Here is a 25,404-nt window from a genome sequence, read left to right as displayed (position 1 = left end):
CTAGAGCTTTGGTAACTTAGAAATTCTTCAGAGCACTGATGGGGAAATAAGACCCCACACATCTTGCGTAAAATGAGTTGCAGAGAGAAAAAAAGGAAGCAAGGAAGAATGCCAGGAGATGGAGAATAACCTACACAGGATGATAACAGCAGTGAATCAAGCTGAGAGGCAGAAGCTTGCATTAACACTTCTAAGTCAATCAGCTAACACTGAAGGATGTGTTTTGCTTGCCTTCAACTGATAAAGTTCATTTTGAAGACAGCAAAACTAGGTGTCATCAGCATCGTTACTTACTTATTTTCAAGGACTCCACAGCCTTATTCTACCCAGAACGAAGATCAGTCAGAGTCCAAATTTCTGCTGGTTTAAATCAGTTCTCTAGTTCTTTGTTGTCAAGAAAGTTTAAATCTGCAGTCTCTATTGATCCTAATAAACAGCATTTGCCATCAGTAATACCTTGACTCAGGAGGCAGGTGAACCCTGGGAACATTTATCAGAGACCTAACTGCTGCCATCCCACCTGTGTACAACTTATCAGGGTTATTAAGGATCAGCAGGCAAAATTCCTATCATTAAACCTCAGTTATGTATTCTGGGGCAGTGACTAGAGCTCTTACTTAGGTGAATATCCCACTGTGGTAAACAAGCGATTAGCCTCAGCAAAGATTTCAGCACCAGCAAGAATCAATATACACACAACAGGATCCATATCCACAGTTTGCCTTACACTAAAGGGCAAACTAGAACACTTTCACTTTCTGGAAGTTATGGAATGACTATTATGGAATATAATGATTAAAAGCAACAAAGTGCAATGAAGCACAGAACAGCATCAGCAGCTTCAGACAAACCCATTCACTGCTGCAATGATTAAAAGAAATGCATTTCTTAAGTTACTCATTGTGAGGATGGCTGCTGAGCTAGGCTTGTAGGCAGGAAGGAGTCAGCGCTAGGAGAGAAAGGCTGATCACCAGATTTCCAGTTAGTTTTATCAACTTACTTAATGCCCCTCTGAGGATGTAAATGGGCCTTAAGAGTAGCAGACTCTCATCTGCACTTTAAAGTTTCTTTGTGCTGCTAGAATACGCCAAGTAGCCACAACAACTTCAGCTGAAGCAAAGCTATCTGTCATGGTTTAATCCCACCCAGCAACTAAGTACCACCCAGCTGCTACAGTAGGATGGGGAGGAGAACTGGAAAAAGGTAAAACCTATGGGCTGAGATAAGAACAGCTTAATACTGAAATAAAGCAAAATGTAGTAATAATAATGATGATGAAAAGAGAGATAATGATGATGAAAAGCTCAGTGCACACTGCAAAGCCCCCTTGGAAACCTGGACCCCATTACAATGAGTCCATGGTGAACTCGTTGGCAGCAGGACCAGCAGCAAGCATGAAGCAGGGCCAGGAATTTCCAGCGCATCCACTGCCCTTGCAAGTCTTGTAGCTTGAGTGGGAATCAAAGCCTGTCCAGAGGGATGGTAGGCTGAGCTGACGCTCACAGCTAGTCTGGGCTTGAACAATTCCTCCTTTCTGTAATTCTGTGCCCCCTCCCTTAATGCGTATCTTGCACATCTCTTCATACCTTGCCTTTTAGAGAGCCTTAGAGAAGGAGTCACGAATGTACTGTCTGTACACCATCTCTTAGGTGAGGCATCGCCACAGTATCATGCTACAGATTTTAAATGACATTAACATTAAGGACATGGACACTTGGCAATACCATCAACTTTCCTAGAAACGGTGAGCAGTTTAAGAGACACACTTTAAATAGCTCATGCTGATTTAATTCCCAACTGTTCTAGAAGAGGGCATTTAAATAAGTGCTCTTGATTGTCAAAGCATCCCTGCCACAGGAATCAATCATGATTCAATTGCCCTGCAGTAAGAGACTGAACTAGACCATCCACAGATCCAAAGAGTAATTTGAACAGCTGGGACTCCTTAGCCCTCACTGATAATTGCTCTACAATTGCACAGCTACAATTCCCCGTACAAGCAAAATGACAAGGGCCAGCTTCTTGAGCCACTTACCCCAAGCCCAGTTCTTCCACATGACTCTTGGCTGATTCTCAACTAAGTGAAATGTGAGTCTAATTTGCCTGACCTGAACTTCAGTTCAGGTTCTGCCCAGCTCCTTTGTTATCACTGCAAGAAATCAGGGCTCCAAATGGTACAAAATCTGGTTTTTTTTCCAAGCTTTGTTGCATTACCTGTGTTGAAAATGCTTGAACATTGACCACCTCAGGATGGGAGAAGAACTGTTGATCACTGACTTTCAAGGAAAACTGTCCTTTCCTAAACAACAAGCCAAAATACAGGATAATATGAATTAATGAAGTGCTCTTGAAGGACTCAATAATGATAAAAATATATATTTAGTAAAAATTACTAGCTTAGTGACAGAACGTTTAAAGTTTTTTTTTTCCTTTTTCAATTATGTTTTTATAGTTTTTTGTTTGGCTTTTTTTTTTCCCGGAAGATTCACAACAGTAGCAACATGTAACAAAATACCTTTAGCTATGCAATAATATACCTTCATTTCCCTTTAACTAATGTTACCCACACAGGATGGTATCTCCAAGATAAACCATCAATTCTAAATGTCAGCTATTTGCTGCTAAAGAAAAATGTCACTTATCTGGCTTTGGAACAGAAGCTCCCACTTCTCATCATTCTGGCTTCCTATTCACTTTTCAATAATGTCACCCAATAACCTTGACCATAAAATAGCTATGTTTGACAAGACAAGATCCTGACATTTCATTGTGACTACTGGACAGAAAAAAAACCTCAAAGGCATGTTACACAAACACATGCCTTAAGTCTAGTGAACATAAGCCGACCCTTGGCATCGACACCCTGAAAGTCTTACTGAAAACAGCGGATCAAAGAACACCCTAATATATACAGGCATAAATGTAGAACAATTCCACTGGCATCAGTCTAGTCCCAAGGCTTTATGGTGATGTAAATTAAGTGTGAAATTTGGCAGGATGACTGGCTTATTGCCTGGCAGCAGGAAAAATCTGTTTCCTTGCAACATGCCTGCAATGTTAAGCAAAGCCAGCTACTAATCATACTAATTATCACAGGACACTAATAGACCTCATATTGTAAGCAAAGGAATGATGGTTGAATGCAGACTGTGCGGCAGAGCACAGCAGTGACATCATTTGAGCATATTCCTTACAGGATGAAGAAACTATTGTAACAACCAGACTAATATGTCAGTTTAAAATCTACAGCAGAAAAGTTTTGCACCATCATTTATACAGTATAAGTATATTGGTACTTTACTTAACAGCAGTGAGGAGTGTGTTTCACTGCAAGAATGTTTCCAAGGAGGAAGGAAATACCTGTTCTCAAGGTAAGTGATTATTTTTTTAAGGCAAGAGCTCTGAAAAAAGTTTCAACAGAGTCACCTGGATTTCTCTTTGCTGTGCACAAAGCGAACTCTCTTCTCCTTCACATCCTTGCAGCTGAAGTGGTCACCTTCACTCAGCTGCACTGCTGCCCCCCTCATCATGATCACCAGCCTGCCGTTGGAGGGACTGCTGCTGATATGGAACAAGAGCTGTCCTGTGTCACCATCCACATCACAGACACCCAGCAAGGACAGGTCTAGGGGCTTTACCCCACCAATTCCTACTTTGAGGGTACTGTTCACATGGAAGCTCAAGGGATGCTTGCTGGCTAAAAACAAAGAAGGGAAAAGCATTAGTGAATGAATAACAGCCATGGACTGTAGTAGCATCTTGCCTGTCACTACCATCTTTTGGATAACAGACCAGAGCCTTATAATGCTCTATCCATTACTGATAACCACAATCTCCCAAAGAATTGTAGTCCATCTGAATCCCCACTATGGTTTTGAGAGGCTTGGGCAAATCGTTTCCCATCTTGAGTTCCCCACTAGTCTCTGCAGAAGGACTAGTAGACCTTCATTTAGAACAAAGAGAAGTAAGTACTACAGTTGATTTAGTAAGGGATTCCCTCAAAGGTATTTTTTCATTTGTTTTATGTTGATGATGAATGATGCTTGATTGGAAAGACATGCCTCTCTTCTAATGAGGTAACTTCACTTAGGAAACCATGTACATGCAACCTTTTATGAAAAAAATTGGAGGAAAACAGCTGCCAACATTCAACAGTCACCATGGAACTGCACAAAACTGAATTCCAAAAATACCACTGAATAGACACTATTTCTGGCCTCATAATCTGCTGGAAGCCTGCCAGCTCGGTTGCTTTATTGTGAGACACTCACCTTCTTCACATTCTCTTGTCCACGTATTGCCATAGAAACCCTGGCCACAGGCAGAAACACAGATCTTATTCTTCAGAAATGTGGTGCTGTCACAGAGGTGGCACAGGCTGTCACTGTCACACTCCAAGCATCCCTGAGGACAAGCTGAATGGGATGGAAAGCACAACTGAGACATTGACAAAAACAATGCAGCTACTGGAATGCAGAGCTGTCTCCAGGGATCAGAAGAGAAACACCACTGCTATCTGTGTCTTACCTACCTGACAAAAGTGATCAAAAAGAAGGGGCAAAGAGAGAAAAGAGTTGTAAGAAATTCCTTCCTCATTTAGACCACTGTTTCCCACTGACTACAGAGAACCTGAGATGATCTTCCAAATGGAAGAAATGTATTTTTAAGTAACTGTTAATACACTATTAATACTCCAGATACATACTCCAGTCCTTCACAACATTTTAACCCAGAAATACAACTGAAACCTTACTAAAAATGTTGGTCTAATACCTGGGGCTTTTTTTATATAGTATGTGCACACATACAAACATCAGCAGTCATCTACACTGAACCTCATTCCTCTGGAATTAGGCACATTTAAATGCAGAAACAGCCTGTTATTGAATTCTGCATGACCTTAACAGCAAGTTTAACACAGCACCTAAGCACTTCCTCTTCACCTCAGCCTTGCAGAGAAAAAGCAGTTTATAAAACACAGACTGCAGGCCTGGTCCCTCTCTACCACAAGATGCTGACCATGCTTACCTGTGCACTTGTGCTGTGCAGGGTCTGGATAATACCGCTTCCCACATTTGGGAACACAGTGAGTGTCCAAAAGGAAGAATGGGGCTTCACAAAGGCTGCACTCATCTGCTTGGTGACACTGGAGGCAGTGTTGATCACACCCTAGAAGTCACACAAAAAGAGTTCAGCTTAACACCACTTCCAGCTGCTTCCTGCACTATGCTGTAACACCCTGCAGGAACTACAGCAATATTGTGTGTATGTGAGGAGGTTGGAAGTTAGAGCATGCCCTCTGAATGTCAGATGTGCACAAACTAGAGACAAGCAGGGAAAAATGTTGGCAGCAGCAAACAGAAGTAATGCTCAAGAAGAACTCACTCTGGCATGTCTCTGATTCCTTGTAGAAAGCTGCTGGACACTGTTCCACGCAAGCTCCTTCATGGAGAACATACCCCTCCATACACTGCAGGCAGTCAGTCCTCTGGGGACCTTTACAGGCATTACAGCTCCAGTCACACTCTGGAAGAAAACAAAAGTCAGTTCAGGGCAGACCTTTCTTGGGTGCTTGCCCTACGCAAGTGCTTAGTGCTTGGGGTCTATCAGCTATGGGAATATAAGTCCTAGGAGCAAAGAGCACAGTAAAAACTGTTAAAAAAGAAAAAGTATGATTTGTACTGAGTGACTTAATACAACTCAAGATATGGTTGGGTTTTTCTTCCCCTCATTGACTTACCATGTTCTAACTACATCAAATTTGAGCAGGCTTGGCTCTTATTCAGCATCCAGACCTGCTAACACCAGCACAGTTTTGTTGTCCATATAGCCTGACTTTATCCTGTAAGTAGCAATGCTCCTTTTCTGCCAACACTGAGTTTGCTGCTCCTTAGCAACTATCCACCCCATCAAGTCTCATGCTTTCAAATTACTCTAAGCAGAAGAAAATGAAATTGTTGCCCCTCACAGGCCAAATGTCTCTGGAAAGTCCACTGGTGAGAAACACCCTGGATCCAGCTGGGAATCAGATTTGCCTTCATATGTCCTTGTACTATCTCCCCTCCAGTCTTCAGCAGAGTCCCAGGCATGCACATGTACCCCAGGACTACTCAGGCTGCCAACAATATTCTTTGCTCTTGGTGGCACTCAAGAGGGTCTATATCAGCAATTAATGACAGACACACTTGGCTGATGAGAGATAAATGGGCAAGAGCAAGAGGGGGGAAAGAAGGACTCACTGAGGTGAGGTGAACTACTCTACTTCATGCAGCATGTCCAAGCCAGAGCCAGGACGAGAGTCCTGCCTCTTTCAACACCCTAAATACCAGACCACGGCACCTCTCGGAAGAACCACAAAGTTAAGATGACAGGTGCCACTCAGTTAAATTAGGTTCAGGTACTAAGAAAGCCAGTGAGAAATGACCACTGAGCAACAAGTAATCTGTATTATACCCTGGCCTTAGCAGTGTTAGCTGCAATAAAGGCACCTTATCCTCACTTATTTCCATTATGGAACACTTCTCCTTGAGAGTTCTGGAAATCTTTCAAGTCATGTGTCTTTTAAAAAGTTCCAAACTGTTGTTTCGGCATACATTCAGGGATGCAGTATTTAATAAGTCAGAAAGAAGCAGGTAAGTACACAAGGCCCTATAAGCACTCTGAAAAAGCCAGCCTGGTAAGCCCACTCATTATTCAGCTGACCCATGACTAAATGAATTGCTGGATTTGACCCTTGAAAAGTTTGCTGGCTCACTTACTAAATCATTTACAAGAGATGGATTTGCAATAATCTGGTTGCACTGAAACGCTGAAGTATGTGACAGCACTCTGCCAGAGAAGAGAAAAAACAGTAAAAACCCTGCAATTAAGCCTGTCACTGAACAACTCCGCCCCTCATGCTCACTTTTTAAAGCAGGTCACCTGCACAGATCATGCTGCAATTTAATGGATTCTTAGCCAAGGTACTTGCAATTTATATATCTTTTCTTTTTCTTTTTCTTTAAACCAGCAATGTATTTTTCACCTCTGCAAGTCTTGCTGGAAAAATCCAGGTAATACTGCTGAGCACAACTCTCGTACTGGCATTCTCCAAACAACAGGACCTTGGTTGGATCCCTGCAAGATGTACAGCTGGTGGCTGATTCACAGCTCAGGCACTGGCTGTTGCAAGCTGGGGAAAGACAAAGACAAAGAAAATAACTGTAATTACTGATGCACCAGCCAACAGTACCATGAAAAATGTTATTATCCTGTAGCCTCACTACTCTTCTTGTCCTCTCTGAGACACACCTGTGGAGACTTCGATTCCTATTCACAGCCTCCAAAATGTAAAAAGCCTCATTCCTTCTATCTGGAATAGACTTGCATTTCCTCATGCTGCTTCTTACTCTCCTCTGAACAGGTCAGGGTAAAATCACAGAATCATAGAATGGTTTGGGTTGGGAAGCACCTCATCCAGTTCCAACCCTCTGCCATGGGCAGGAACACTTTCCACTAGACCAGGTTGCTCCAAGCCCCATCTGACCTGGGCTTGAACACTGCCAGGGATGGGGCAGCCACATCTTCTCTGGGCAATCTGTTCCTGTGCCTCACCACCCTCACAGGGAAGAGCTTCTTCCTAATATCTAATCTAAATCTATACTCTTTCAGTTTAAAGCTACTCCCTCTTGTCCTGTCACTACATGCCCTTGTAAGAAGTCCCTCTCCAGCTTTCTAGGCCCCTTTAGGTATTGGAAGACTGTTATAAGATCTCCCCTGAGCCACGAAGAAGAAACCTTGAATTCAAACCCCACAATAACAGCTTTCCCTGTCTCTATTTTAATTATTTTAAGAAACCTGTGTTTCATGTGATTCCAGGCTTAATCCATAAACACACAGATTTGGAGACTGTAGCAGACTGCTGCAGTACAGTTAGCAAACCTTGGTGGGACCAATGACCTGTTTAATTTCACTTGATGTTTCTGCCTTTTGATTTGCTGACAGTGGAAATTTTTGGAGCTGTCTGGAGCAAATAAAGATGCCAAGAAAAAATAATTCAGGGATTTACTGAATCTAGGATCAAAGTCCAGAGGTTCACAATATTTCACCTCTCTGATGTCCAGGGTCTAAACTTCTTGGGAGACTTTACTACCAGCCAAGTGTACTTGATGCTGATGTCAGGGCTGTTGGCTCATTAACAGAAGACTTAATAGCAATGTGCTATGAAAGACTGAAAAATACTGCCCTTTGCCTATGCACTGAAAAGCTCACTCTGATTCTGGTGAAATGAGACTTTGCAAAAATAATGTGCAGGAAACTCACATGGGGTTTATGTCTGCTTTACACAAACAACTCTAACTGCCTTGTCTGCAAGTACAATGATGGTGTATGCAAAAGGGACTACTAAATTCCTTGCCACCTACCTCTGAGAGTTGCTAAATCCATATGGAGTCAGACTCTTTGTCCAAGCTCCATTCTGTACTTTTGATAAATCAGAAAAGCTCTGAAAATGCAGCCCTGAGTGTTTAACCTGAAGAATAAAGCATAGCTGGCCACTTTTAATGACAACCATTAAAAGCTCTCATAGGATTTCACTCAACTACATTCTGTTGCTAAATACTGACATATTACATGCAGTAACATGTCAGAGATATGATAATTATGGAACACTATTTTAGTGATATGCTAATTGTGGAAATCCACTTCAATTTGCTTTTAATTCAAGACAGAGTTTTGTAACCACAAAACCTCAAAATACCAAAGTAAATGTGAAAATACCTACACTGTTCTCATTGAAGCAAGGACCCAGTGCCCTTCAAAATAGTTACTTTTTTTTAGCTCATCTAAAACATGTCACAGAAGGCTGTATTTTATTGAGGTGCAAAAGGTTTCTAACAAAATATTTATCTAAAGAATCTACCAGCTCTTTTTAGGTGCTCTGGTGCTGGTCTGATTTCACTTAAGAATGCTATATGGAAAAATTACTATTTATAAGTGCTGCAAAAAGCCAACTTTTAAAAGAATGGTACAACATTCCATATGAGAGCTACATCTATAGAAATGAGGTTACCCATGGAGGCATGCCAGAACAGTAAGCAAAAAGTGTATTTGAAAGCAATCCTGTCTGTTTGTTTTATCAGCCTGACTCCATATCTGCATTTTTAAATCCATGAAGAACCTGTTAAGGTTTGCAATGTTCCTCAGACAAGGTGTCACCGAGTTTAAAAATATCTCTGAGAGTCCATACGTGCACTCAGCCTCACCCTGAGCTTCATCCAAACCAGAGTTCCTCAAAAGTGCAACAAGACTAAAATAAACCTTGAAGAGAGACCAAATTTTCTCAGCCTAACAGCCAACCTCTGTTTAAACAATTTTCATTACCTCCAAGCGGTAGTTTCCCAGCACTTGATATATATATAGGGACAGTTTATATCTACATGGCTTATCAGCAGTACTTCATATGAAAAGGCACAAGTGATACTTGGAATGACAAAAATCCAGCTCACCAACACACTTTGCCTTGAGCCTCCTGCCACAAGGATTACACACACTTGTTCAAAAGCCTTTTGCAATAGGGAGATTAGAGTAGTTGAATTGGCTTGCAAAAGTTTATTTGTATTTGAGCTACTGAACCAAATTTGGGAAGGGTACAGTCCTTAGGAACATTCCACTTCTACCACGAGGTCCTAAGGGAGGAGCTAACAATAGGAAATTGTTCATTACGAAAGGGCATTTTAATTAGGAAGAGAGGTATGCTGGTACAGGTAGCAACAAAAGAATCTACACTGCAGGAGTGAACAGTAAATACCTTGTAGAGCTTGTAGGAAACTCGCCAGGACAGTGAAAATCCCATGATTCCTTTTTTTTTTTTTTATTACTTTACTTTTTTCATTATTATTGAATAGCCTTTTTTTCTGTCAGTGAAAGAATGTATGGTACAAACTTTTCCACCTATTTCCCTGAAGTTATGCAAGGTATCTCCAGCTCTGCAGCTAAGATGGAAATAGTAGTTTCAGGAGATCCATATATTCCAACAAAAGGCAGGTAAAGCTGACAACCACATCAGTTTCTTCCTATAGGACCTCATCAATAAAGAAATTGGATCTAGACAGGATGACACACATACCTACACTCAGCGCAGCACAACAGATAAATCCATAAATCATAAATCCATAAATCCAGGTAATTCAAATCAGGGTAATGCAGAACTCAACAAATCTGAGTGTTCAGGTTCACAGCAATCCAGCTACTTAAGCACACCTTCATTTTTAGGTGTATATATTACAGTGGGTCAATTCAAGCAGGGTATTTTCCTCCTTTTTATGTCTCTGGGCCACGTCATTTTGCATTTCAGAATATCAAGCCAAATAATTATGTGAGGAATAACCCAGCTGGCATCAGGGCCAGAGTGAACACAGAGAACTAAAGAGACGTCCTGAGAGATTCACAAGGAATAGCAGGAGTGGGATAAAACATTACTGGACTTTAACACCAGATCAGTTACATCAAATCATTAGGAGGTAAAAATATCACAGCTCAATTGGGGTTGTGCCTGCCAAGCTGCATCTTTTTTCTACTGAGGTTTCATATGTGGAAAAATGTAGTGTAAATTCTACAGTCTTAATACAGCTTCCATGGCAGGTACTGGCAGGTAGTGGGGAAGCGGTTTGCCTTGGTAAGAACTGATTAAAACTGATCCAAAACTGTCAAGTTTTCACAAGGCTCAGAATCCACCTATACTTTTGGCCCCTTCTCTATGTACCACCTAAGCAACTTAACAAGGAAGCCTACACAAACTCTCCTGCAGATTTTTCCTATGGGACCCAAAGCCTCTTGTCTTTGAAGTTGATAACAAAACTGTGACTGTGTTCAAATTTAAACCACGCTGTAGGCTCTGTTTCTAAGGCAGCTAATCACCTCTGTCAACTCATATCTTTCTTTTCCTGGCAAGAGGAACAGTAAGCAGAGGAACAAGACAAGACATGTCAGTGAATACACTGTGGAAAGGAGAGACTGGTTGGAGAGAGACACTCACGTCTGCAGGTCTGCTTGGCATCCCTGTAGTATCCCTGGGAGCAGACTGGCACACACATGCCAGTGTGGGAGAGAACCAGGCTGGTGTTGCAGGAAGAGCAGGCGAATGGACCCCCATCGGTGCAGGTTTTACAGACGGGGTGACACCCTGAAGGACAGCAAGAACATGTGTTTCTGCACAAGGAAAAGTAGATCTTTGAGCAAGTTTCAAAAGCTTCTGCAGACCACTCTCAGCGTGGTGATGATACTGAGTACCACAAATTCTTACTAAGCTCCTCTTACTGGTGCACAGCACTCAGGAGCAGAAACACAACCCACCCACCTTGTGGCAGCAGGATTAAATGGCTTTATTTGTGCCATGCACACTAGCTCTCTTCCCTCCTTTCCCTTCCATTTTTACTCATTCCTCTTCTCTTCAACCTTCCCTTCTCCTTAAGAACAATCCTATAGGATCTGGCCAAGACTTGTCTACCAGGAAAGAGTAAAAAAAAGGCAAGCACGTATCAGTACCTTCGTCTCAAGCCTTCTCTCAACTAGTTTCAGATCAGATCCTCCCCAGCCTAATGTGCTTTATCTGTTAGCAACCATTCAGTGCTTTCCTGACTGCTCCACACCTCCCTGGAGATTTATATTCATCCCTTCTTCAGGAGCTGCACAGTTGCTACCTATTCCAAGAAGCAACACTGACAGGGAACAGTCCATCTCTATGTGTCTTCTCTCCATTTCTCTCTTAGTCTGATTGAAAAGGTTTAAAATACCACAGTGGACCACACCAATGTATCCTCTTAATAGCTCCAAAGTGGGGGTACAGACTCACAAAATTATTAGTCTGTTGTATTTTTTGATAGGCCTTTACCTAAAAATTGATGCCATCATCACACCTGTCAGGCCAAACAAATCATGAGTGGAAGCAGGCAAAGAAATCAGAGAACTGCTTATGCTGCACTAGAGATCTTAAAAGCCAGCACAAAATGTAATGGGTGCTCTGACACAGTCTGAATAATACAGAACTTCTTTGAAATGAAACCTTTATACCAAAGGGAATAAATATCATCCCTAGGTTTAAATTTCCAGGAAGACAAAATATCTCTCTCAGGTGTCTTTCCAATTAAATGACACACAGATTTCATTTGTCAGAAACAGGTAAATAAACACACAGCTCCCCGAGTGCTTGAGAGAAGCTTTGAAACATTAATTACCAGTTGTTGGACTGGATTAGGAAATTCCTGCAAATGGAGCATCTCCATCTTAATTTTAATGTGCAGGATTTCTTGTCTTGACTTCTTTCTCTTAAAATAAACTGCAATACCCTTTGCTCAGCATAAGACATATAGGGCTCAAACGTGTCTCTGTCAGCCACGTAACAAGAAAAGCAACCTTCTTTCTTCTGACAGTCCCAGAAATATAAAGCAGCTCAGACAATAATCAGAATATGAAACCACATTAACAGTAAACACTGGATAGGTGAAGGCACAGAAGGCTGGAGAATAAAATGTGCTATTAGTGCAGCTTCATCCATGCACCTGGAGTGCTGCTAAGCCTAAAAGGCTGAATGAAGTTAGCTTTTTGGCCCGGAAATTGGCCTGCTATGAACGATCACCTTTTGGACAGTTACTATAGCAAGACAAGTCTCAGTGAGAGACCTTAGCTGGAATGATATTCCATTTTATGCTGCAGAACATCCTGAGAAGGTGCTCCTAGAAACAGTTCTGCCTCCTGTGAGCAGAAGTTGTAGAGCCTTTGAAAGCACATATCCAGAAAATATTTTTAAATGTCAGCATCCCAGAACTGTGCTGGGACCGCGAAAGTTGGAGAGTTGGTGATGGACACCAGAAAAGTTATCCTTTATTGTGCTTAAGAAGCCAATCTCTTCCTAGGAGTGACCTCAGGGTAGCTAATTAGAATACGAGAAATGGGATTTACCAGAGAGAAAAGAGAAAAACTCATCTTCACCTCATCCTCTTAAGCATACTGCTGTCTGATACTCATCACACTTGTAAGAGTGGGCTCGGTCCCAGTAGCGGCAGCATGTACAGACAGTACAGTACCCTCTGCCTCAAAGACCTCATAGTCTGAAAGTGGAGAGAGGGGAGCAAGGAAAGAGTGCTCCCAGCCCTGAGTTAATAGCCAGGAAGGACATCTCTAGCTCCCAGTGTCCTGCCAGCTGGATAAAGCTTCTTTACTAAATAGGAACCATTTAATGGAACATCTCACAAGGATCCAGATGGTCCCTTGCAGTTGCTTGAGGCATCTGTAGGGACTACTCACTTTTGCAGGCACCATTCTCCACATAGTACCCCATTGGACAGTCAGGAACGCAGTGATCCCCCAGGAGTAAGAGACGGGCGTTCTGGCACTTCAGACAGATGCTGCCAGTATCTCGCAGGTTGGCCACACACTGGCGGCACAAAGGATGGCAATCTAAAGGAAGCAGGGAATAACAGACACTGTCATGACACAGGGACAAAACAGAATGGCTAGGGGGAAACATAGTGCTGGGAATTCAAGGAAGACAGGGATGTAACTTTCAGAGCTCCTTCCTGCTATCTGGTGCACAACGGCTGGGATAAGGTGCTTAATTCTGCACTTCCAGATAGCTGCAGGCTCTCTCTGAAGCAAGGACTAACAGAAGTGGGGTGTTTTCCTTATCCAAGAGAGATGACTATAAATTACCACATTCAAGGAACATTTCTTTCCTCTTGCCCTCATCCCCACTTTTCCTCAACCACCATATTCTCTGCATCTCTCATGCCCACTCAAGCATCGTCTTTCCCATCCCACAGAGAGCTTGGGGAACTTTGTACAAAGCCAGTTCAAAGCTCTTCACTTTCCCCAAACCTTTCTCTGATTTTAGGTGCTTCTACCTACAGGTTTGTCTTTGACAAACTATGCTGCAGGCATTCACCTTCCTCTGCTGCCACTGCTGAAAAACAAAGACCACAACCTGTACAGGCTATAGTTCTTCCTGTCCAGACTTTCGCACACAAATGAGACATCCATACCCTGAAGAGGCCACTGAAGACCTCAAAGCCAAGCCAAACCAAAAGAGGCATTTACAGTTTCATGAGAGTGCCTCAAAACCTTTTCCTTTTTTCATTTTTCCCCAGCTTGTGTCTCCTGACCTCTGCCTGAACTTAAGTGCTTCAAAAGGTTTTACAACAAGCCTTTTGTATGCACAACAGTGCAATGTAAGGCACCCTGGAAGCCAAATTAGTCCTCATTATGATAATTTAGAAAATTATAAAGGAAATGACTACTGTCTTGAAAGAAATGGAATTACGAGGCTTGATTTGAGTACCCAGCTTCTTGTCAGATTTCGAGTGAAGGTTCAACTTTCTGCCTTTTGTCTCTTGTGACAGCATTACTACAGATTGTCAGGCAATCTTATTTTACAAGCTGAAGACAGCCTCACATCAGAGTCCAGGGGAATTCTGCATCCATACCTGCAAGAACATATTAGCCTGACTTCTGTGCATCACACATAGATGATTCTTACCAAACACTGGTGGAAAAGCATGGATGCAGTTCAGAAATAAATGCAATTGTGACTGCATGCAGGGATTCAAGGTCATTAAAACAGCAGCCTCCTTCACCTCCTGACTTTACAGGGTATATAATCTCTTCTAGTTTCTGTCCCATACTCTCAACCTTGGAGATGGAAAATCAACAGCCAGAGGAGGGGTAAAGGTGTGCGAGAAGAAATATTCTGCTTAAGATAGTGACCCTGTAGGTTCTCAATTCACCACTATCAGGACAGTGGTAAGAAAAGCAAAGCAGCACGAGCTCATGCTCCCAAACTCAGTGACAAAGCTCAAAACCTCCTTAGAGGGGTTACTGTAAGGCAGCGTCTGACTGCACAGGAGAAGAACTCAATACCCAAGGCATCATCCAATCAATCTTTATAGCCAAAGATCCCAAACCTGTACTGACATCAGAGTGGAAAGTCCTGCCATCTATCCGTGGCCTCACAGAAGCCAGAAAGTATCACCCAGCTCAGGGTAGAGAGCAAGAACCAAGATTTCACCCAAAAGGCCCTGAGCACCATATGTTATTTGTATGCACAGGGCTGGAGGGGGGGTGAAGAGCTCTATGCACTTGCAGTCAATAAATTAACATAAATCCAATTAGTTTCTCATGCTTCCATATTTACCTGGTGATATAGACTCCCCTGATTGTTAAAATGGTAATACTCCAGTTTAATCTCCTGCCAGAGCCACTGGCCTCTAACAGAGAGCTTTGGATAGATACAAGTAACCAAACTCACTGAGTATGGTCAATAGGTTCCATAGAGCATAAAAACAAGACAGAGAAAACTCAAGGGTATCCAAATAACCAATATCTACTGTAAATAACCAGATTCTCCCAAAGTAAAGTTTAAAAAGCTAAGTATCTACAAAACTAGGTGCTGTTGCAGTACAGTTTTTCTCTGTGTTCGAAGAGCTTTCTCAGCCCCATCACTCTCTTGCTCCTTTGCAAGCCTGTAGATCAAAGAGAACACACCACCAAATAAAACACCAGGACAGACGCTCATTGTGAATCTGAGGGACACTGGGGAACTAGTGACAGAGTAAAGGAAGAACTGAGGATTATTTAAATTTCTCACAGCAGGCTCTCTCTGAAGCAAGGACAAACAGAAGTGGGGTGTTTTCCTTATGTGTCTCAATAATACTGCACAGCCCTATTTGTTCCCTGCTTCTGCCTTCTCCCTGTTAGCCCTCAACTCCAGCTAAGCCAAGTTGCTGCCTGTGGGCTTTGGTTTTTGGAGGTTTCATATCACAGAATTATAGAATGGTCTGGGTTGGAAGGGACCTTTTACAGCTCATCTAGTTCCAACCCCTGCCACAGGCAGGGACACCTTCCACTAGAGCAGGTCGCTCCAAGCCCCATCCAACCTGGCCTTGAACATTGCCAGGGATGGAGCAGCCACAACTTCCCATATTTGCTGCAGGTGAGTTCAACAGAGTTATTTAATAAACTTAAAGAGTGTCCCAACTGGATTTTCAGGGCAGCACATCATTCCCTTGCTAGTAGTCCCAAGGCCTCCCTTCCCATTTTTTTTTGAGACTACTGACTTGCATCCCACTGCCCACACCGTCCTGCTACCCTTTAACCTGGGTCTAATTTCCATCTTGTCAATTCACCTCTATACACCCTCCCTGCCCCCCCTTACCTATCCCTTATCTTCCTATAAAGAAAATATCATTGTAAAGTATAATATAATCACTTACACAGATTTCCATTTCCAGAGTTACTTTACTTCCATACCCACTTTAGCTTTCTCTTAGCAAAGAAATATGGCCCTTAATATATGAAAAGTATTTATTATATATTGTTCCCTTGCCTGTCAAGACAAAAGTGGCTGAGGAGACAAAAATCATCTCTGAAATACTTGTGATTGTTCATAAAGGAAACCAGAAGCATTCCTACCTCTCAGTTCCACCATTTGCTAAGCAATCAAGCAGTCATGTTGCTTAAATACACTTTCCCTCTTAAGGGCTCTTTAGAAAAAAAAATCCTGATGCATTTTTTGTATTATATTCTAAGGTATTAGGTTTAACACAGAGCACTACTTGAAATCAGTACTTAAAACACCACGCAGTTACAGGCATGTCAGCATGCAAACATCCCCTAGGTCTTTACAATAAATTCAAATCTGTGTGATTGACTCAAAAGGGTATTTTGCACTGACCAGGATTTTTGGTTTGATTTGGTGTTTGGAAGGAGCTTTTTGTCTCTCTTTTAAAAAAAACACAAAAGGGAATTTGTCACACAGACAAGGGAAGTGAACTCTGGACGTGTAACTATGTTTCAGGGATCTGCCTGAATCTTCTGAAAAAGGTGGGAGTTTCTCTAGGCAGCTTAAGGGGGGAAATCCTGGCACAAATAAGCCTAGACCAAAGCAGGGAAATGATGTTGCATTTTCCTCTTCTTGCAGCTCAGCTGTTAACTTCTGTAGGAGGTTGCACCCAGCAACTAAGTGGAGCCAAGCCTCCAGTTTCCCTCTTGCTCTGCTCAGGGAATCTCCAGCTCTTTGTGATGATATCAATGTCTCTTTAATTTAAGAAGTATGGCAGTAGCTCATTAATTTTACAAGGAGCTGAATGCATTTCTTGTTGTCAGACTGTTCCTTCTGGAATTTTAAAAGCAAGGCAGAAAGGCTTGTTATAGGGACCCTCCTGAGTGAGCTCTTCTGGTTAATCTTTGAGCATTTTCACAACAGCTTAAGCAAAGGCCCAAGGAGCTGAACAGGAGGACTGGGAGTTCTCTTTCAAGGAAGATGCAGCTGGAAGTTAAGATAGGACCTTGCGGATGCTTTGAGTTTCATTTCACTCCAGCTGCCCATGCTTCTAATTCTGGTAGGTGGTCCTTTGCATCCTGCATCCACGAAAAGATCAACAAGAAAGCCTCAAGATCAATGAGAAAGCCTCAAGACAGGCATATGATTTGTTCAAATCAGAAAGGCCGGGAGTTTATGAGCAAGGCAACAGTTCTAGTGACAGTGCTATTTTTTTGACCGGTGACTGCAACGTTTCTTGAAGCTAAAGCTTGTCTTGGACAAGCGGGAGAGGGAAATCAATGAGTATTTTCAAACTGGGCAAACAAAAAAAGCAGAAGCCCCAATATTCAGAGGATAGCTAAAGCCATACACACATTCCTGCATGTACACTTCAGCTATGAAATAAAATTAATCAATTGCTTGCTCTTGAAGAAGATAGGCACAAATTCAGTGTGCCCAAATCAGACTGTAGAAACTCATTAATCTTTAGAATCTTGAAACCATTTTGTCTTTCTTCTGCTTACATCTGAAACGCTTCTTTGATAAACTGCTGAAAACAAGATTTTTTTATTTTTTTTTTTTTCTATTAACAAGGCAAATGTTCCAATCCTTATTCAGGTAACATGTACAATAACAGCATTAATTCACAGGCAATGGTTTCAAGTGACACTTGGTTTTCTCCACCCTGTATGAAAGATTTTCCCCTGAAGGTCCATAAAATATGACAGATGGCTGTAATACACAGCAGTCCCTATAAGTCATAACACAGTTCTGCCTGGAGAGTCAGGAATTAGAGATAAATGGGAAGATAATTGTAAAAATACATCGCTTTGGGAAGCAAAGGAAGAAGCTTTGTTAGACTCTGATGCAAATCATATATTATGCAAGTGTCAGAGGTTTTAATGTTCTCTTTTACAGGACAGCTGCTCTTTAACTGGTAATTAATAACTTGCAAGGGCAAATTTAGCATTTCAATCAGGACTGACTGAGAAGAATGAGTGAAATTTAACAACCTGGATGTGGAGCTCTTTAGCAGAACTGGCAACACATAACCTTCGCTTAAACATCGGACATAAATTTGTCACAAAAAGCAGCAAACCTCAGACTGCAGCTCTGAGACCAAAGCACAACTTTTTTTAAAGACAACAAATAACTATGAAAAAATTCTTCCCTGTGAGGGTGATGAGACACTGGCACAGAGAAGCTTTGTTGTTGGTTGTCCAGAGAAGCTGTGGCTGCCCCATCCCCGGCAGTGTTCAAGGCCAGGTTGGATGGGGCTTGGAGCAACCCAGTCTAGTGGAAGGAGTCCCTGCCCATGGCAGGGGGTTGGAACTGGATGAACTTTAAGGTCCCTTCCCACCCAAAGCATTCTAGGATTCTATATTCCTCTATGACTTCAGTTAGACCAAGAAACATTAATGCATCTATATGCAAGACCACGTGAACATTAGGGGTTCCTATCTGACAAAAGAATATCTGTACTAGCCTCCTGAGGGCAGGACTTGCTCGACTGAATTACATAGCAAAACTAAGGTCAGAGCTGGAAGGACGAAAGGTCTCTCTTTATGTTCTTACTATGCTGCACCTGGGAAGCCTTCTCTCCTGTTCTGGGGACATAGATCCAAACACTCAATATTGACACTCGGTGATGTCAGGGACTGTGAGCCAAGCCTTGAAAATAATGTTTCTACTTTGAGAAGTCTCCAAACAGTGGACTGTGTTCATCCCCTACAGGTCTCCAAAAAAAAGCTCGTTAGTTTGCAAGGAAAGGATGCATCACCAGCCTGCAATTGCTTTGGAGCTCAGAAAGCCAGGAAAGGTTCTTTGCAGACAATTCATCTCTGTCAGTGCCACATATGTGCAGGTCAAACCTTGCCCTCCACGTTGCCCGAGCAAGCCCATTTGCAGTTTCACCTCCTCATTATTCCCAGGCACTGTGACATCTAGCTAATCCCCTGGGACTTGGGGAGCAAGCATACCGCTCCATGACACCATGCCAAACTTAGAGGAAACAGCAGTCTAAAAGGGATAATTAAAGCACATAGCATGCAGCAAGCAATAGAGTAAACCCTCAGAGTAAACCTGAAATAATCCTGGTTTATGATGAATGGCAATAAGTTTTTCCAGCGAAATTTACAGCTGGAAGATACATGGCCACAGGCCTTTTTTTCATGGGAAGCATAATGCAAAGTAATGGGAAAATAAGGTGGGAGAAGCAAAGTGCATACAGCTATGATGTGACAGGACACTAACAAATACCATTGTAGCCTCAGAAATTTTACAGGGCAGAGACAGCTCTTTACACTAAAATGCTGAAGTATTTCCATACTGCAATTACTTGACTGTATGAAACATTTTTGTTCCTCAACCTGATTTCCCGTGTACACACAGAGCTGTAGAATACTTTTAGGACATTTTCCTACTCCTCATATACTTTTTTTCCTACCTCTCTTTGTCTCTGTGGACAAAACAATAACTGTTGTTTAACAGGAAGATGAAGAAATGGTTCACAAAATCAATTTGTAGGGAGCAAAGAAACAAGTCTTTCCTAGAAAAACCTCAACACATATAAACAAAAAGAAGTCTCTGTGAAGGGGAATAATTTATTTTAAATTGAGAACAACGGCCTCTCAATGGGTGTATTTATTATGCCGAATGCATTTCTCCCTTTTCTTAGGATTACTTATCTCACTTGGAACTGTTCAGCCTAGATTAAGCCTCACAAACCGTATCTCTTTTTGATAAAGAAAAAAATGGCTTGATAAAGCTCAGAAATTGTTGGAGCAGTTCCCAGGATATGTTTATACGTGTCTGTGTGATGGATTAAAAGGAATTTTTCTCTTTAGACAGACAAATGCTATCAGTGGCTTCTTATGATAGGCTTAAGCGTATGCACCGAGCACCCACAAAGTATAACCCCTATACAGAAATCCTATTACCTCCCAAGAATGCACACAGCAATGCTAACTGTGCCATTTTTTATTTAAGGCCCTAAAAGAAAACTTCTCTGAATCATAAATGTTTCCTTAACTCACTTTACTGAAGCTCTGTGCAGGAGCTAAGCAACTTCCCTGGCTCTGGGTCCCCCAGGTTTGGCTCTACAATGACAGACTGGCCCAGAAAGATCATCACACTGTATGACCCATGCCATCTCCTGTTACTTACCCACACAATATCCCACCAGGTTGAGATACTGCTCTTCCTTGCAGCTAGTCCAGCACTTTCCACTGGCTAGAGTCGCGTGGGGATGGCAGGTTAAGCACGCCAGATCAGAAGGGCCATGGCACGTCTTGCAGGATGGATGACAAGCTGGATAAGACAATCAACACTTGTTATGAATGCTCTTGGTGTAGTCCACCTTACACTCTCCCTCCTCAAAAAGCCAATCCCTATAACAATCATCTACAAAACACAGACATAAAATGATCTCATTGCACCAGTGACTGTAGAGTTGTGGCTTGGAAGGCTCTTACAACCTCATTTTGAATAAACAAGATGAGAAATGAGTTGTCAATTTAAAACATGATCTGTTCTCTGAATTAATCAAGGTATAGATCTATACAAAACAAAATATAAAGAGATTAGCCCTTTTATTTCTCTCTCTACCACATGCTTGTGCACATAAGAAAGAGAGTGGGATCCACAAGGGAGATCGATACCTTGGGATTGTATCAACATTATAGTGGCATAAGTTTGGTATTCACAAGTACGTTCCAAGAACGATTTCTGCTCGAAGTCCTCCCAAACCAAAGCCTATGAAACCTGAATGCCAGGCCAGCTCATTAGCTACCCTGCCTGCTAAAAGCTCAACAAAAGGATTGCAGGTAAAGTGGTTAAGACTGCTCAAAAATATTTCACTCAGACTGCTTTTGTATCCCTATCCCTTCAAAGACAGATGCCACATTTCCATGCTGCAGATCTAAGGGAAACACAAATACTCCAGCTAATGATCTGTAAAAAAAAAACAACCCAAACCTTAAAACTGCTTTTAAAGCTCTGTTTTGAATAAAAGCACACAACTTAAAAAATCTCCCACCTCAGGACTCTCCCAGGCTACATACAATTGCCCACTCCCCACATGGAAGCTGGGTGGGGGACACCAAACGTGTCATATCCCACCACCTTTCTCAGCTTCTCAGAAACCACCTGTATTAACTGAGCATTGCTGCTCAAAACCCGCAGGAAATCTATGCTGGCAGCAGACAGGAAGATGCCTTTTTCTTGACACTGACATTTTGTTTCTAAGACATTTACATAAGCCTGAAACCACCTAATGCAACATGCAGCAGCTACCTCAGCTCTAAGGTGGCAGTGCACAGCCTCAAACTTGATGAATCTTTACAATGGCTTGCCAAATAAACTTATTTATGGAGTTGCTCCTTGGACAAATAAATGGAGTAATGGACTTTAGAAGAGGTTTCTCTCCCTAAATTTGAGGACTTCCAGGGAAGCAACCAGTAAATTTCTCCCTCTGCCAGAACAGATATATGTATGCCTGACCCAATGAATTGATTATAAAATAGGAGACAACTTTCAGTTGACCTTGAAGGGACTAATCAGATTTCAAATGCCTGCTTCTCCTCACCCATCATACTCAGCAGCTCGTAATGAACAGCATACCCCAAAAGCCACCATTTTTTCAAGAGGCAGACAGGATTTAATCACTGCAGTCACTCAGAAGGTCAGTAATCACATTCATTTGTGTAGATGAGCTCAAACAAGCTGAAGGAAGGCCACTTGCTGACTGGTGGGCAAAGCTGAGGCATGAATAAATAACACCGTCCCCACTACGGATCAGGCATTCATAGATGCAGTGGCTTTTCTCCTCTATCTGCAGAATTCCCTCCTTCTAAATCCAGCCCTATAGCCAGGAGTGGCCATAAAATACAGGTACTTTATATGGACAATATGCTTATCTAGCCTAATAAAAGCAAACCATTTTTCAGTGCTGTCTGGTAAAGGCTTTTTTCTACAGTGCACTGGCTAAGAACATCATCTAAGCCTACTGAAGTGAAACGCAAAATATCATCAGGGAAACAGTCCAGAGGAACAAATTGATTATAATTTACAATTCAATGTGTACACCTCTCTCCCATTAGGAGGAGATTCCGTTTCCTGAAATTGGACTATCCTATTCTCCCCTGAAAATACTTAAATAGCCTCATATAAATCTGACAGCATCTCTAATTACGTTGAGAAATGCACTACAAAACGTGCATGCAATGAAATCCAGCAGTATAAGCTGCAGGTGCCTGCACTATGCACTCACAGTAGCAGTGATCTTTGTGGCTGAACAGCCCCTCTGGGCACTCAGAGAGGCATCTGCCTTCAAGCAGGACGTGGGAAGACAGACAAGCTGTGCAGTCCTGGGAAGTGTTCCCCACGCAGGATGCACAGGAGGGGTGGCACTCTGCAGGGAAGGGAAAAAAAAACAAGATGACAAATTATTTCCAGCTTATTTTGGTTGTTACTGTCCTAAAGTATGGCTAGATTGCTTTCTCCTCAGTGAAGGTATTTCCGTTAGAGGATTCTCTGCTTCTGAAAGGGTGAAAGGGCAGGAGTACAAAGGTTGTATAGCACACTTCTTCAAGATAAGGAGCAAGCAGAGAAAGCTGCACATTCAATCTTCCTTTGCACCCACACAATTCATTACTGAAGCTGTGCTGAGATGCACAATGCTGTGAAATCCCATTCTCCCTAGAAGAACTGTGGGGGTCTGCAAACTTACCAGATTCTGAAATCATCTTTCACTATCACCCTACAGTTACTCTGGGAAGGAGTTTCTATCCAGCATCACTGCATGGTTATCATCAGCCATTCTGGAGCAGGAAGGGCAAACATATGCAGAGGTGGACTGCCCATGTTACAGCTAGTGAAGTGAACACTCATTACAAGGGTGATTCAGCAAGAATGAACAGTGCAATTAAAAAGTTAGACTTCACCTTTACTTGTACTGATGCATCCAAGCCATCTTAAACTAAATAAGCTGATTAACTGAATAAACTCATTAGTTAAAAACCTTATTTATTAGAGTAGTGACTCGAGGCACATGTTCTTGGTGCGAGTCTTCACTCAACACAAAGAGACTTCCTGCCCTCTAGGGAGACATGACAGACACAAGGCTGGGGAGAAGAAAAGAAATGGAATGAAATGATTTACACAAGTACACTTAGCTGTCTGCAAGAGAGCCAGGGAGAAAAGCTGGGGACCTTTATCACAAATGCAACATCTCCAGGACTCTCTTTGGCTCAAGTGACTCAAATCATGTAAGAAACTTCTTATGGTTTCATCAGGGAAATTTCAAGCATTAGAGAAATAGACATTTATTTCTGTTGTTTGGTCAGAAATTCCCAACCACACATGTAAAACCTTCAAATCCAGCTCCTGTTCAATGCAGGTAGTGCAGGCATGGTATACATCTGTTGTGGGTTTACTTTTCCAAAAAGGTGCAACTACAAGCTTTACATGAGCATTCTACAGGGGTAGCTCAAAGTTTGCATCTTCATACCCTTCTGCAATAAATCAAACTGTTATTGTAACGCCATTACTATAATGGCAGAGCTAATAACACATGGGGCTGTGCCGGCATTCTTGCCCATTGACATAATTCAGCACTGCCACTGAACTCTGCTCAAGCCTGTTTGTACAGGTCTGTTCACACACCTAAGGCAGTGTTATATGGATTTCTTCACTCTGTTTCTGTAACCTGGACTCACCCAAGAAAACCCATTAGATGCCAAGGAACAGCCACTGAATGGATTGGAGGCTCTACACTAATGCCTTCAGGTATTAATCCAAAGCATTATGGTCTGTGTAGGTCATTGCTAAAGACAGACTCATTTTACCCCCCCCCCCGCCAAAAAAGCCACCTCTTCCTCCCTTAAGATCTGTTAAGTCAAAAAAATGAGCTTGTACAGACTCTTTCCACCAAGTTGAGATGAAGACATAAAGTAAAAATAAACAGATTTGAAATTATGTCCAGTTGTACAAAAGGTTTTTTCAACAGGAAAAAACAGCCATCCGTAACATTGTTGCTACTGTTACTACTATTACTTTGCTTCAGCACTGTAGAGTCACTCTCTCCATTCCTGAGAGAGTACCTCCATCCTCTGATTTCTGCAAGGGGGTATCACTGCCATTTCTGAAAGTATTATATCTCTTTAGACTTAGGGTGGGCTGTGTTGGCACAAGATGTTCAGTCTAACCTCTCAGCCTGCTTCTGTCTGCATTGTTTTCAGGATACTGCAGTGTATTTGTTGTAGAGATATTCACACTGGCTGCCACAAGCTCTGTACAGCCAGACTGGCTTCCTGATACACCCAGTAAATGTTCTTTCATGAAGTCCACCACAGTTTTCTCTCAGAGCAGTGATAAACCATGTATATGTCCCAAGTGTACACCGCTTTTGCCTCTTTTCCAAATTCTAGCCTTCATGGAAACGCTTCCTACTTGGTATTTCAGGAGCAGTGATGGCATATACGCTGCAGGGCATGTATCAGAAGAGCTTCTTCAAAAAGAAAACACTGCTGTGTAACATCTTGACCTGCTCTAAGGACTAACAAGAAGAAAGCTCAGCCTTTTCTGAAAAGGATTTAATGACTGATCCTGCTTCAAAATACGTCAGTGATAAAAATCAAATACTCAATCTCAGTGAAAAAAAAGCTAAGCTCAACTAAGCTGAGCTGTGCAGACTTGAACAGTCATTTAAAACAAAGAAAAAAACCTATATCCTTTAGTCATAAATTGTATGTAGAGTGTATTTTCCCTCAAAAGTACTGGTATATACATTGTCTGAAAGTTACTGAGTTTAAACACTCATGACTCTCACAAGGCAAACACAGCTCAAGTCATATAAGGATCAAACATCATACAAAATCACCCAGACCACCCAAACCCCAGTGCAACCCTGTGGCTTAGAACAGCCTCTGCTTACCTTTGCAGACTCCTGTGCTGTCCATGTAGAACTGGGCTTGGCAGTGAGAAAGGCAAAGCCCATGTAGTGCTCCTTCAATAGGCTGGTGAGGCTGCAGCACGTCGCCTGGTGCCCTGCATTGCTGGCAGTGAGAGCCCCCTGGACCAATGCAGGTGCGGCACGATGGGTGACAGCCTGTGCA

General features: G+C 42.2%; 1 protein-coding gene across 1 annotated transcript in view; it reads right to left on the bottom strand.

Annotated features, from left to right (window-relative positions):
- The window catches only part of FRAS1 (Fraser extracellular matrix complex subunit 1), a 156,383-nt gene that overhangs the window by 49,173 nt on the left and 81,806 nt on the right, over positions 1–25,404 (bottom strand). The window contains exons 17-27 of the mRNA XM_062614161.1: positions 25,224–25,397; positions 22,560–22,700; positions 20,456–20,599; positions 13,282–13,434; positions 11,015–11,161; positions 7,025–7,171; positions 5,386–5,526; positions 5,029–5,169; positions 4,272–4,415; positions 3,427–3,697; positions 2,215–2,299 (exon numbers count right to left, since the gene is read on the bottom strand). Coding sequence (XP_062470145.1) covers positions 2,215–2,299; positions 3,427–3,697; positions 4,272–4,415; positions 5,029–5,169; positions 5,386–5,526; positions 7,025–7,171; positions 11,015–11,161; positions 13,282–13,434; positions 20,456–20,599; positions 22,560–22,700; positions 25,224–25,397 — 1,688 coding nt within the window. The remainder of the gene's footprint in view (positions 1–2,214; positions 2,300–3,426; positions 3,698–4,271; positions 4,416–5,028; positions 5,170–5,385; positions 5,527–7,024; positions 7,172–11,014; positions 11,162–13,281; positions 13,435–20,455; positions 20,600–22,559; positions 22,701–25,223; positions 25,398–25,404) is intronic.

The sequence above is a fragment of the Pezoporus occidentalis genome, unplaced genomic scaffold, assembly GCF_034315485.1.
Source record: "Pezoporus occidentalis ecotype Australia unplaced genomic scaffold, CSIRO_AGI_Poc_V1 ctg172, whole genome shotgun sequence".
Lineage (NCBI taxonomy): Eukaryota > Metazoa > Chordata > Aves > Psittaciformes > Psittacidae > Pezoporus > Pezoporus occidentalis.
The sequence above is the reverse complement of the archived record's forward strand: the minus strand, read 5'-3'. Positions and strand labels throughout refer to the sequence as shown.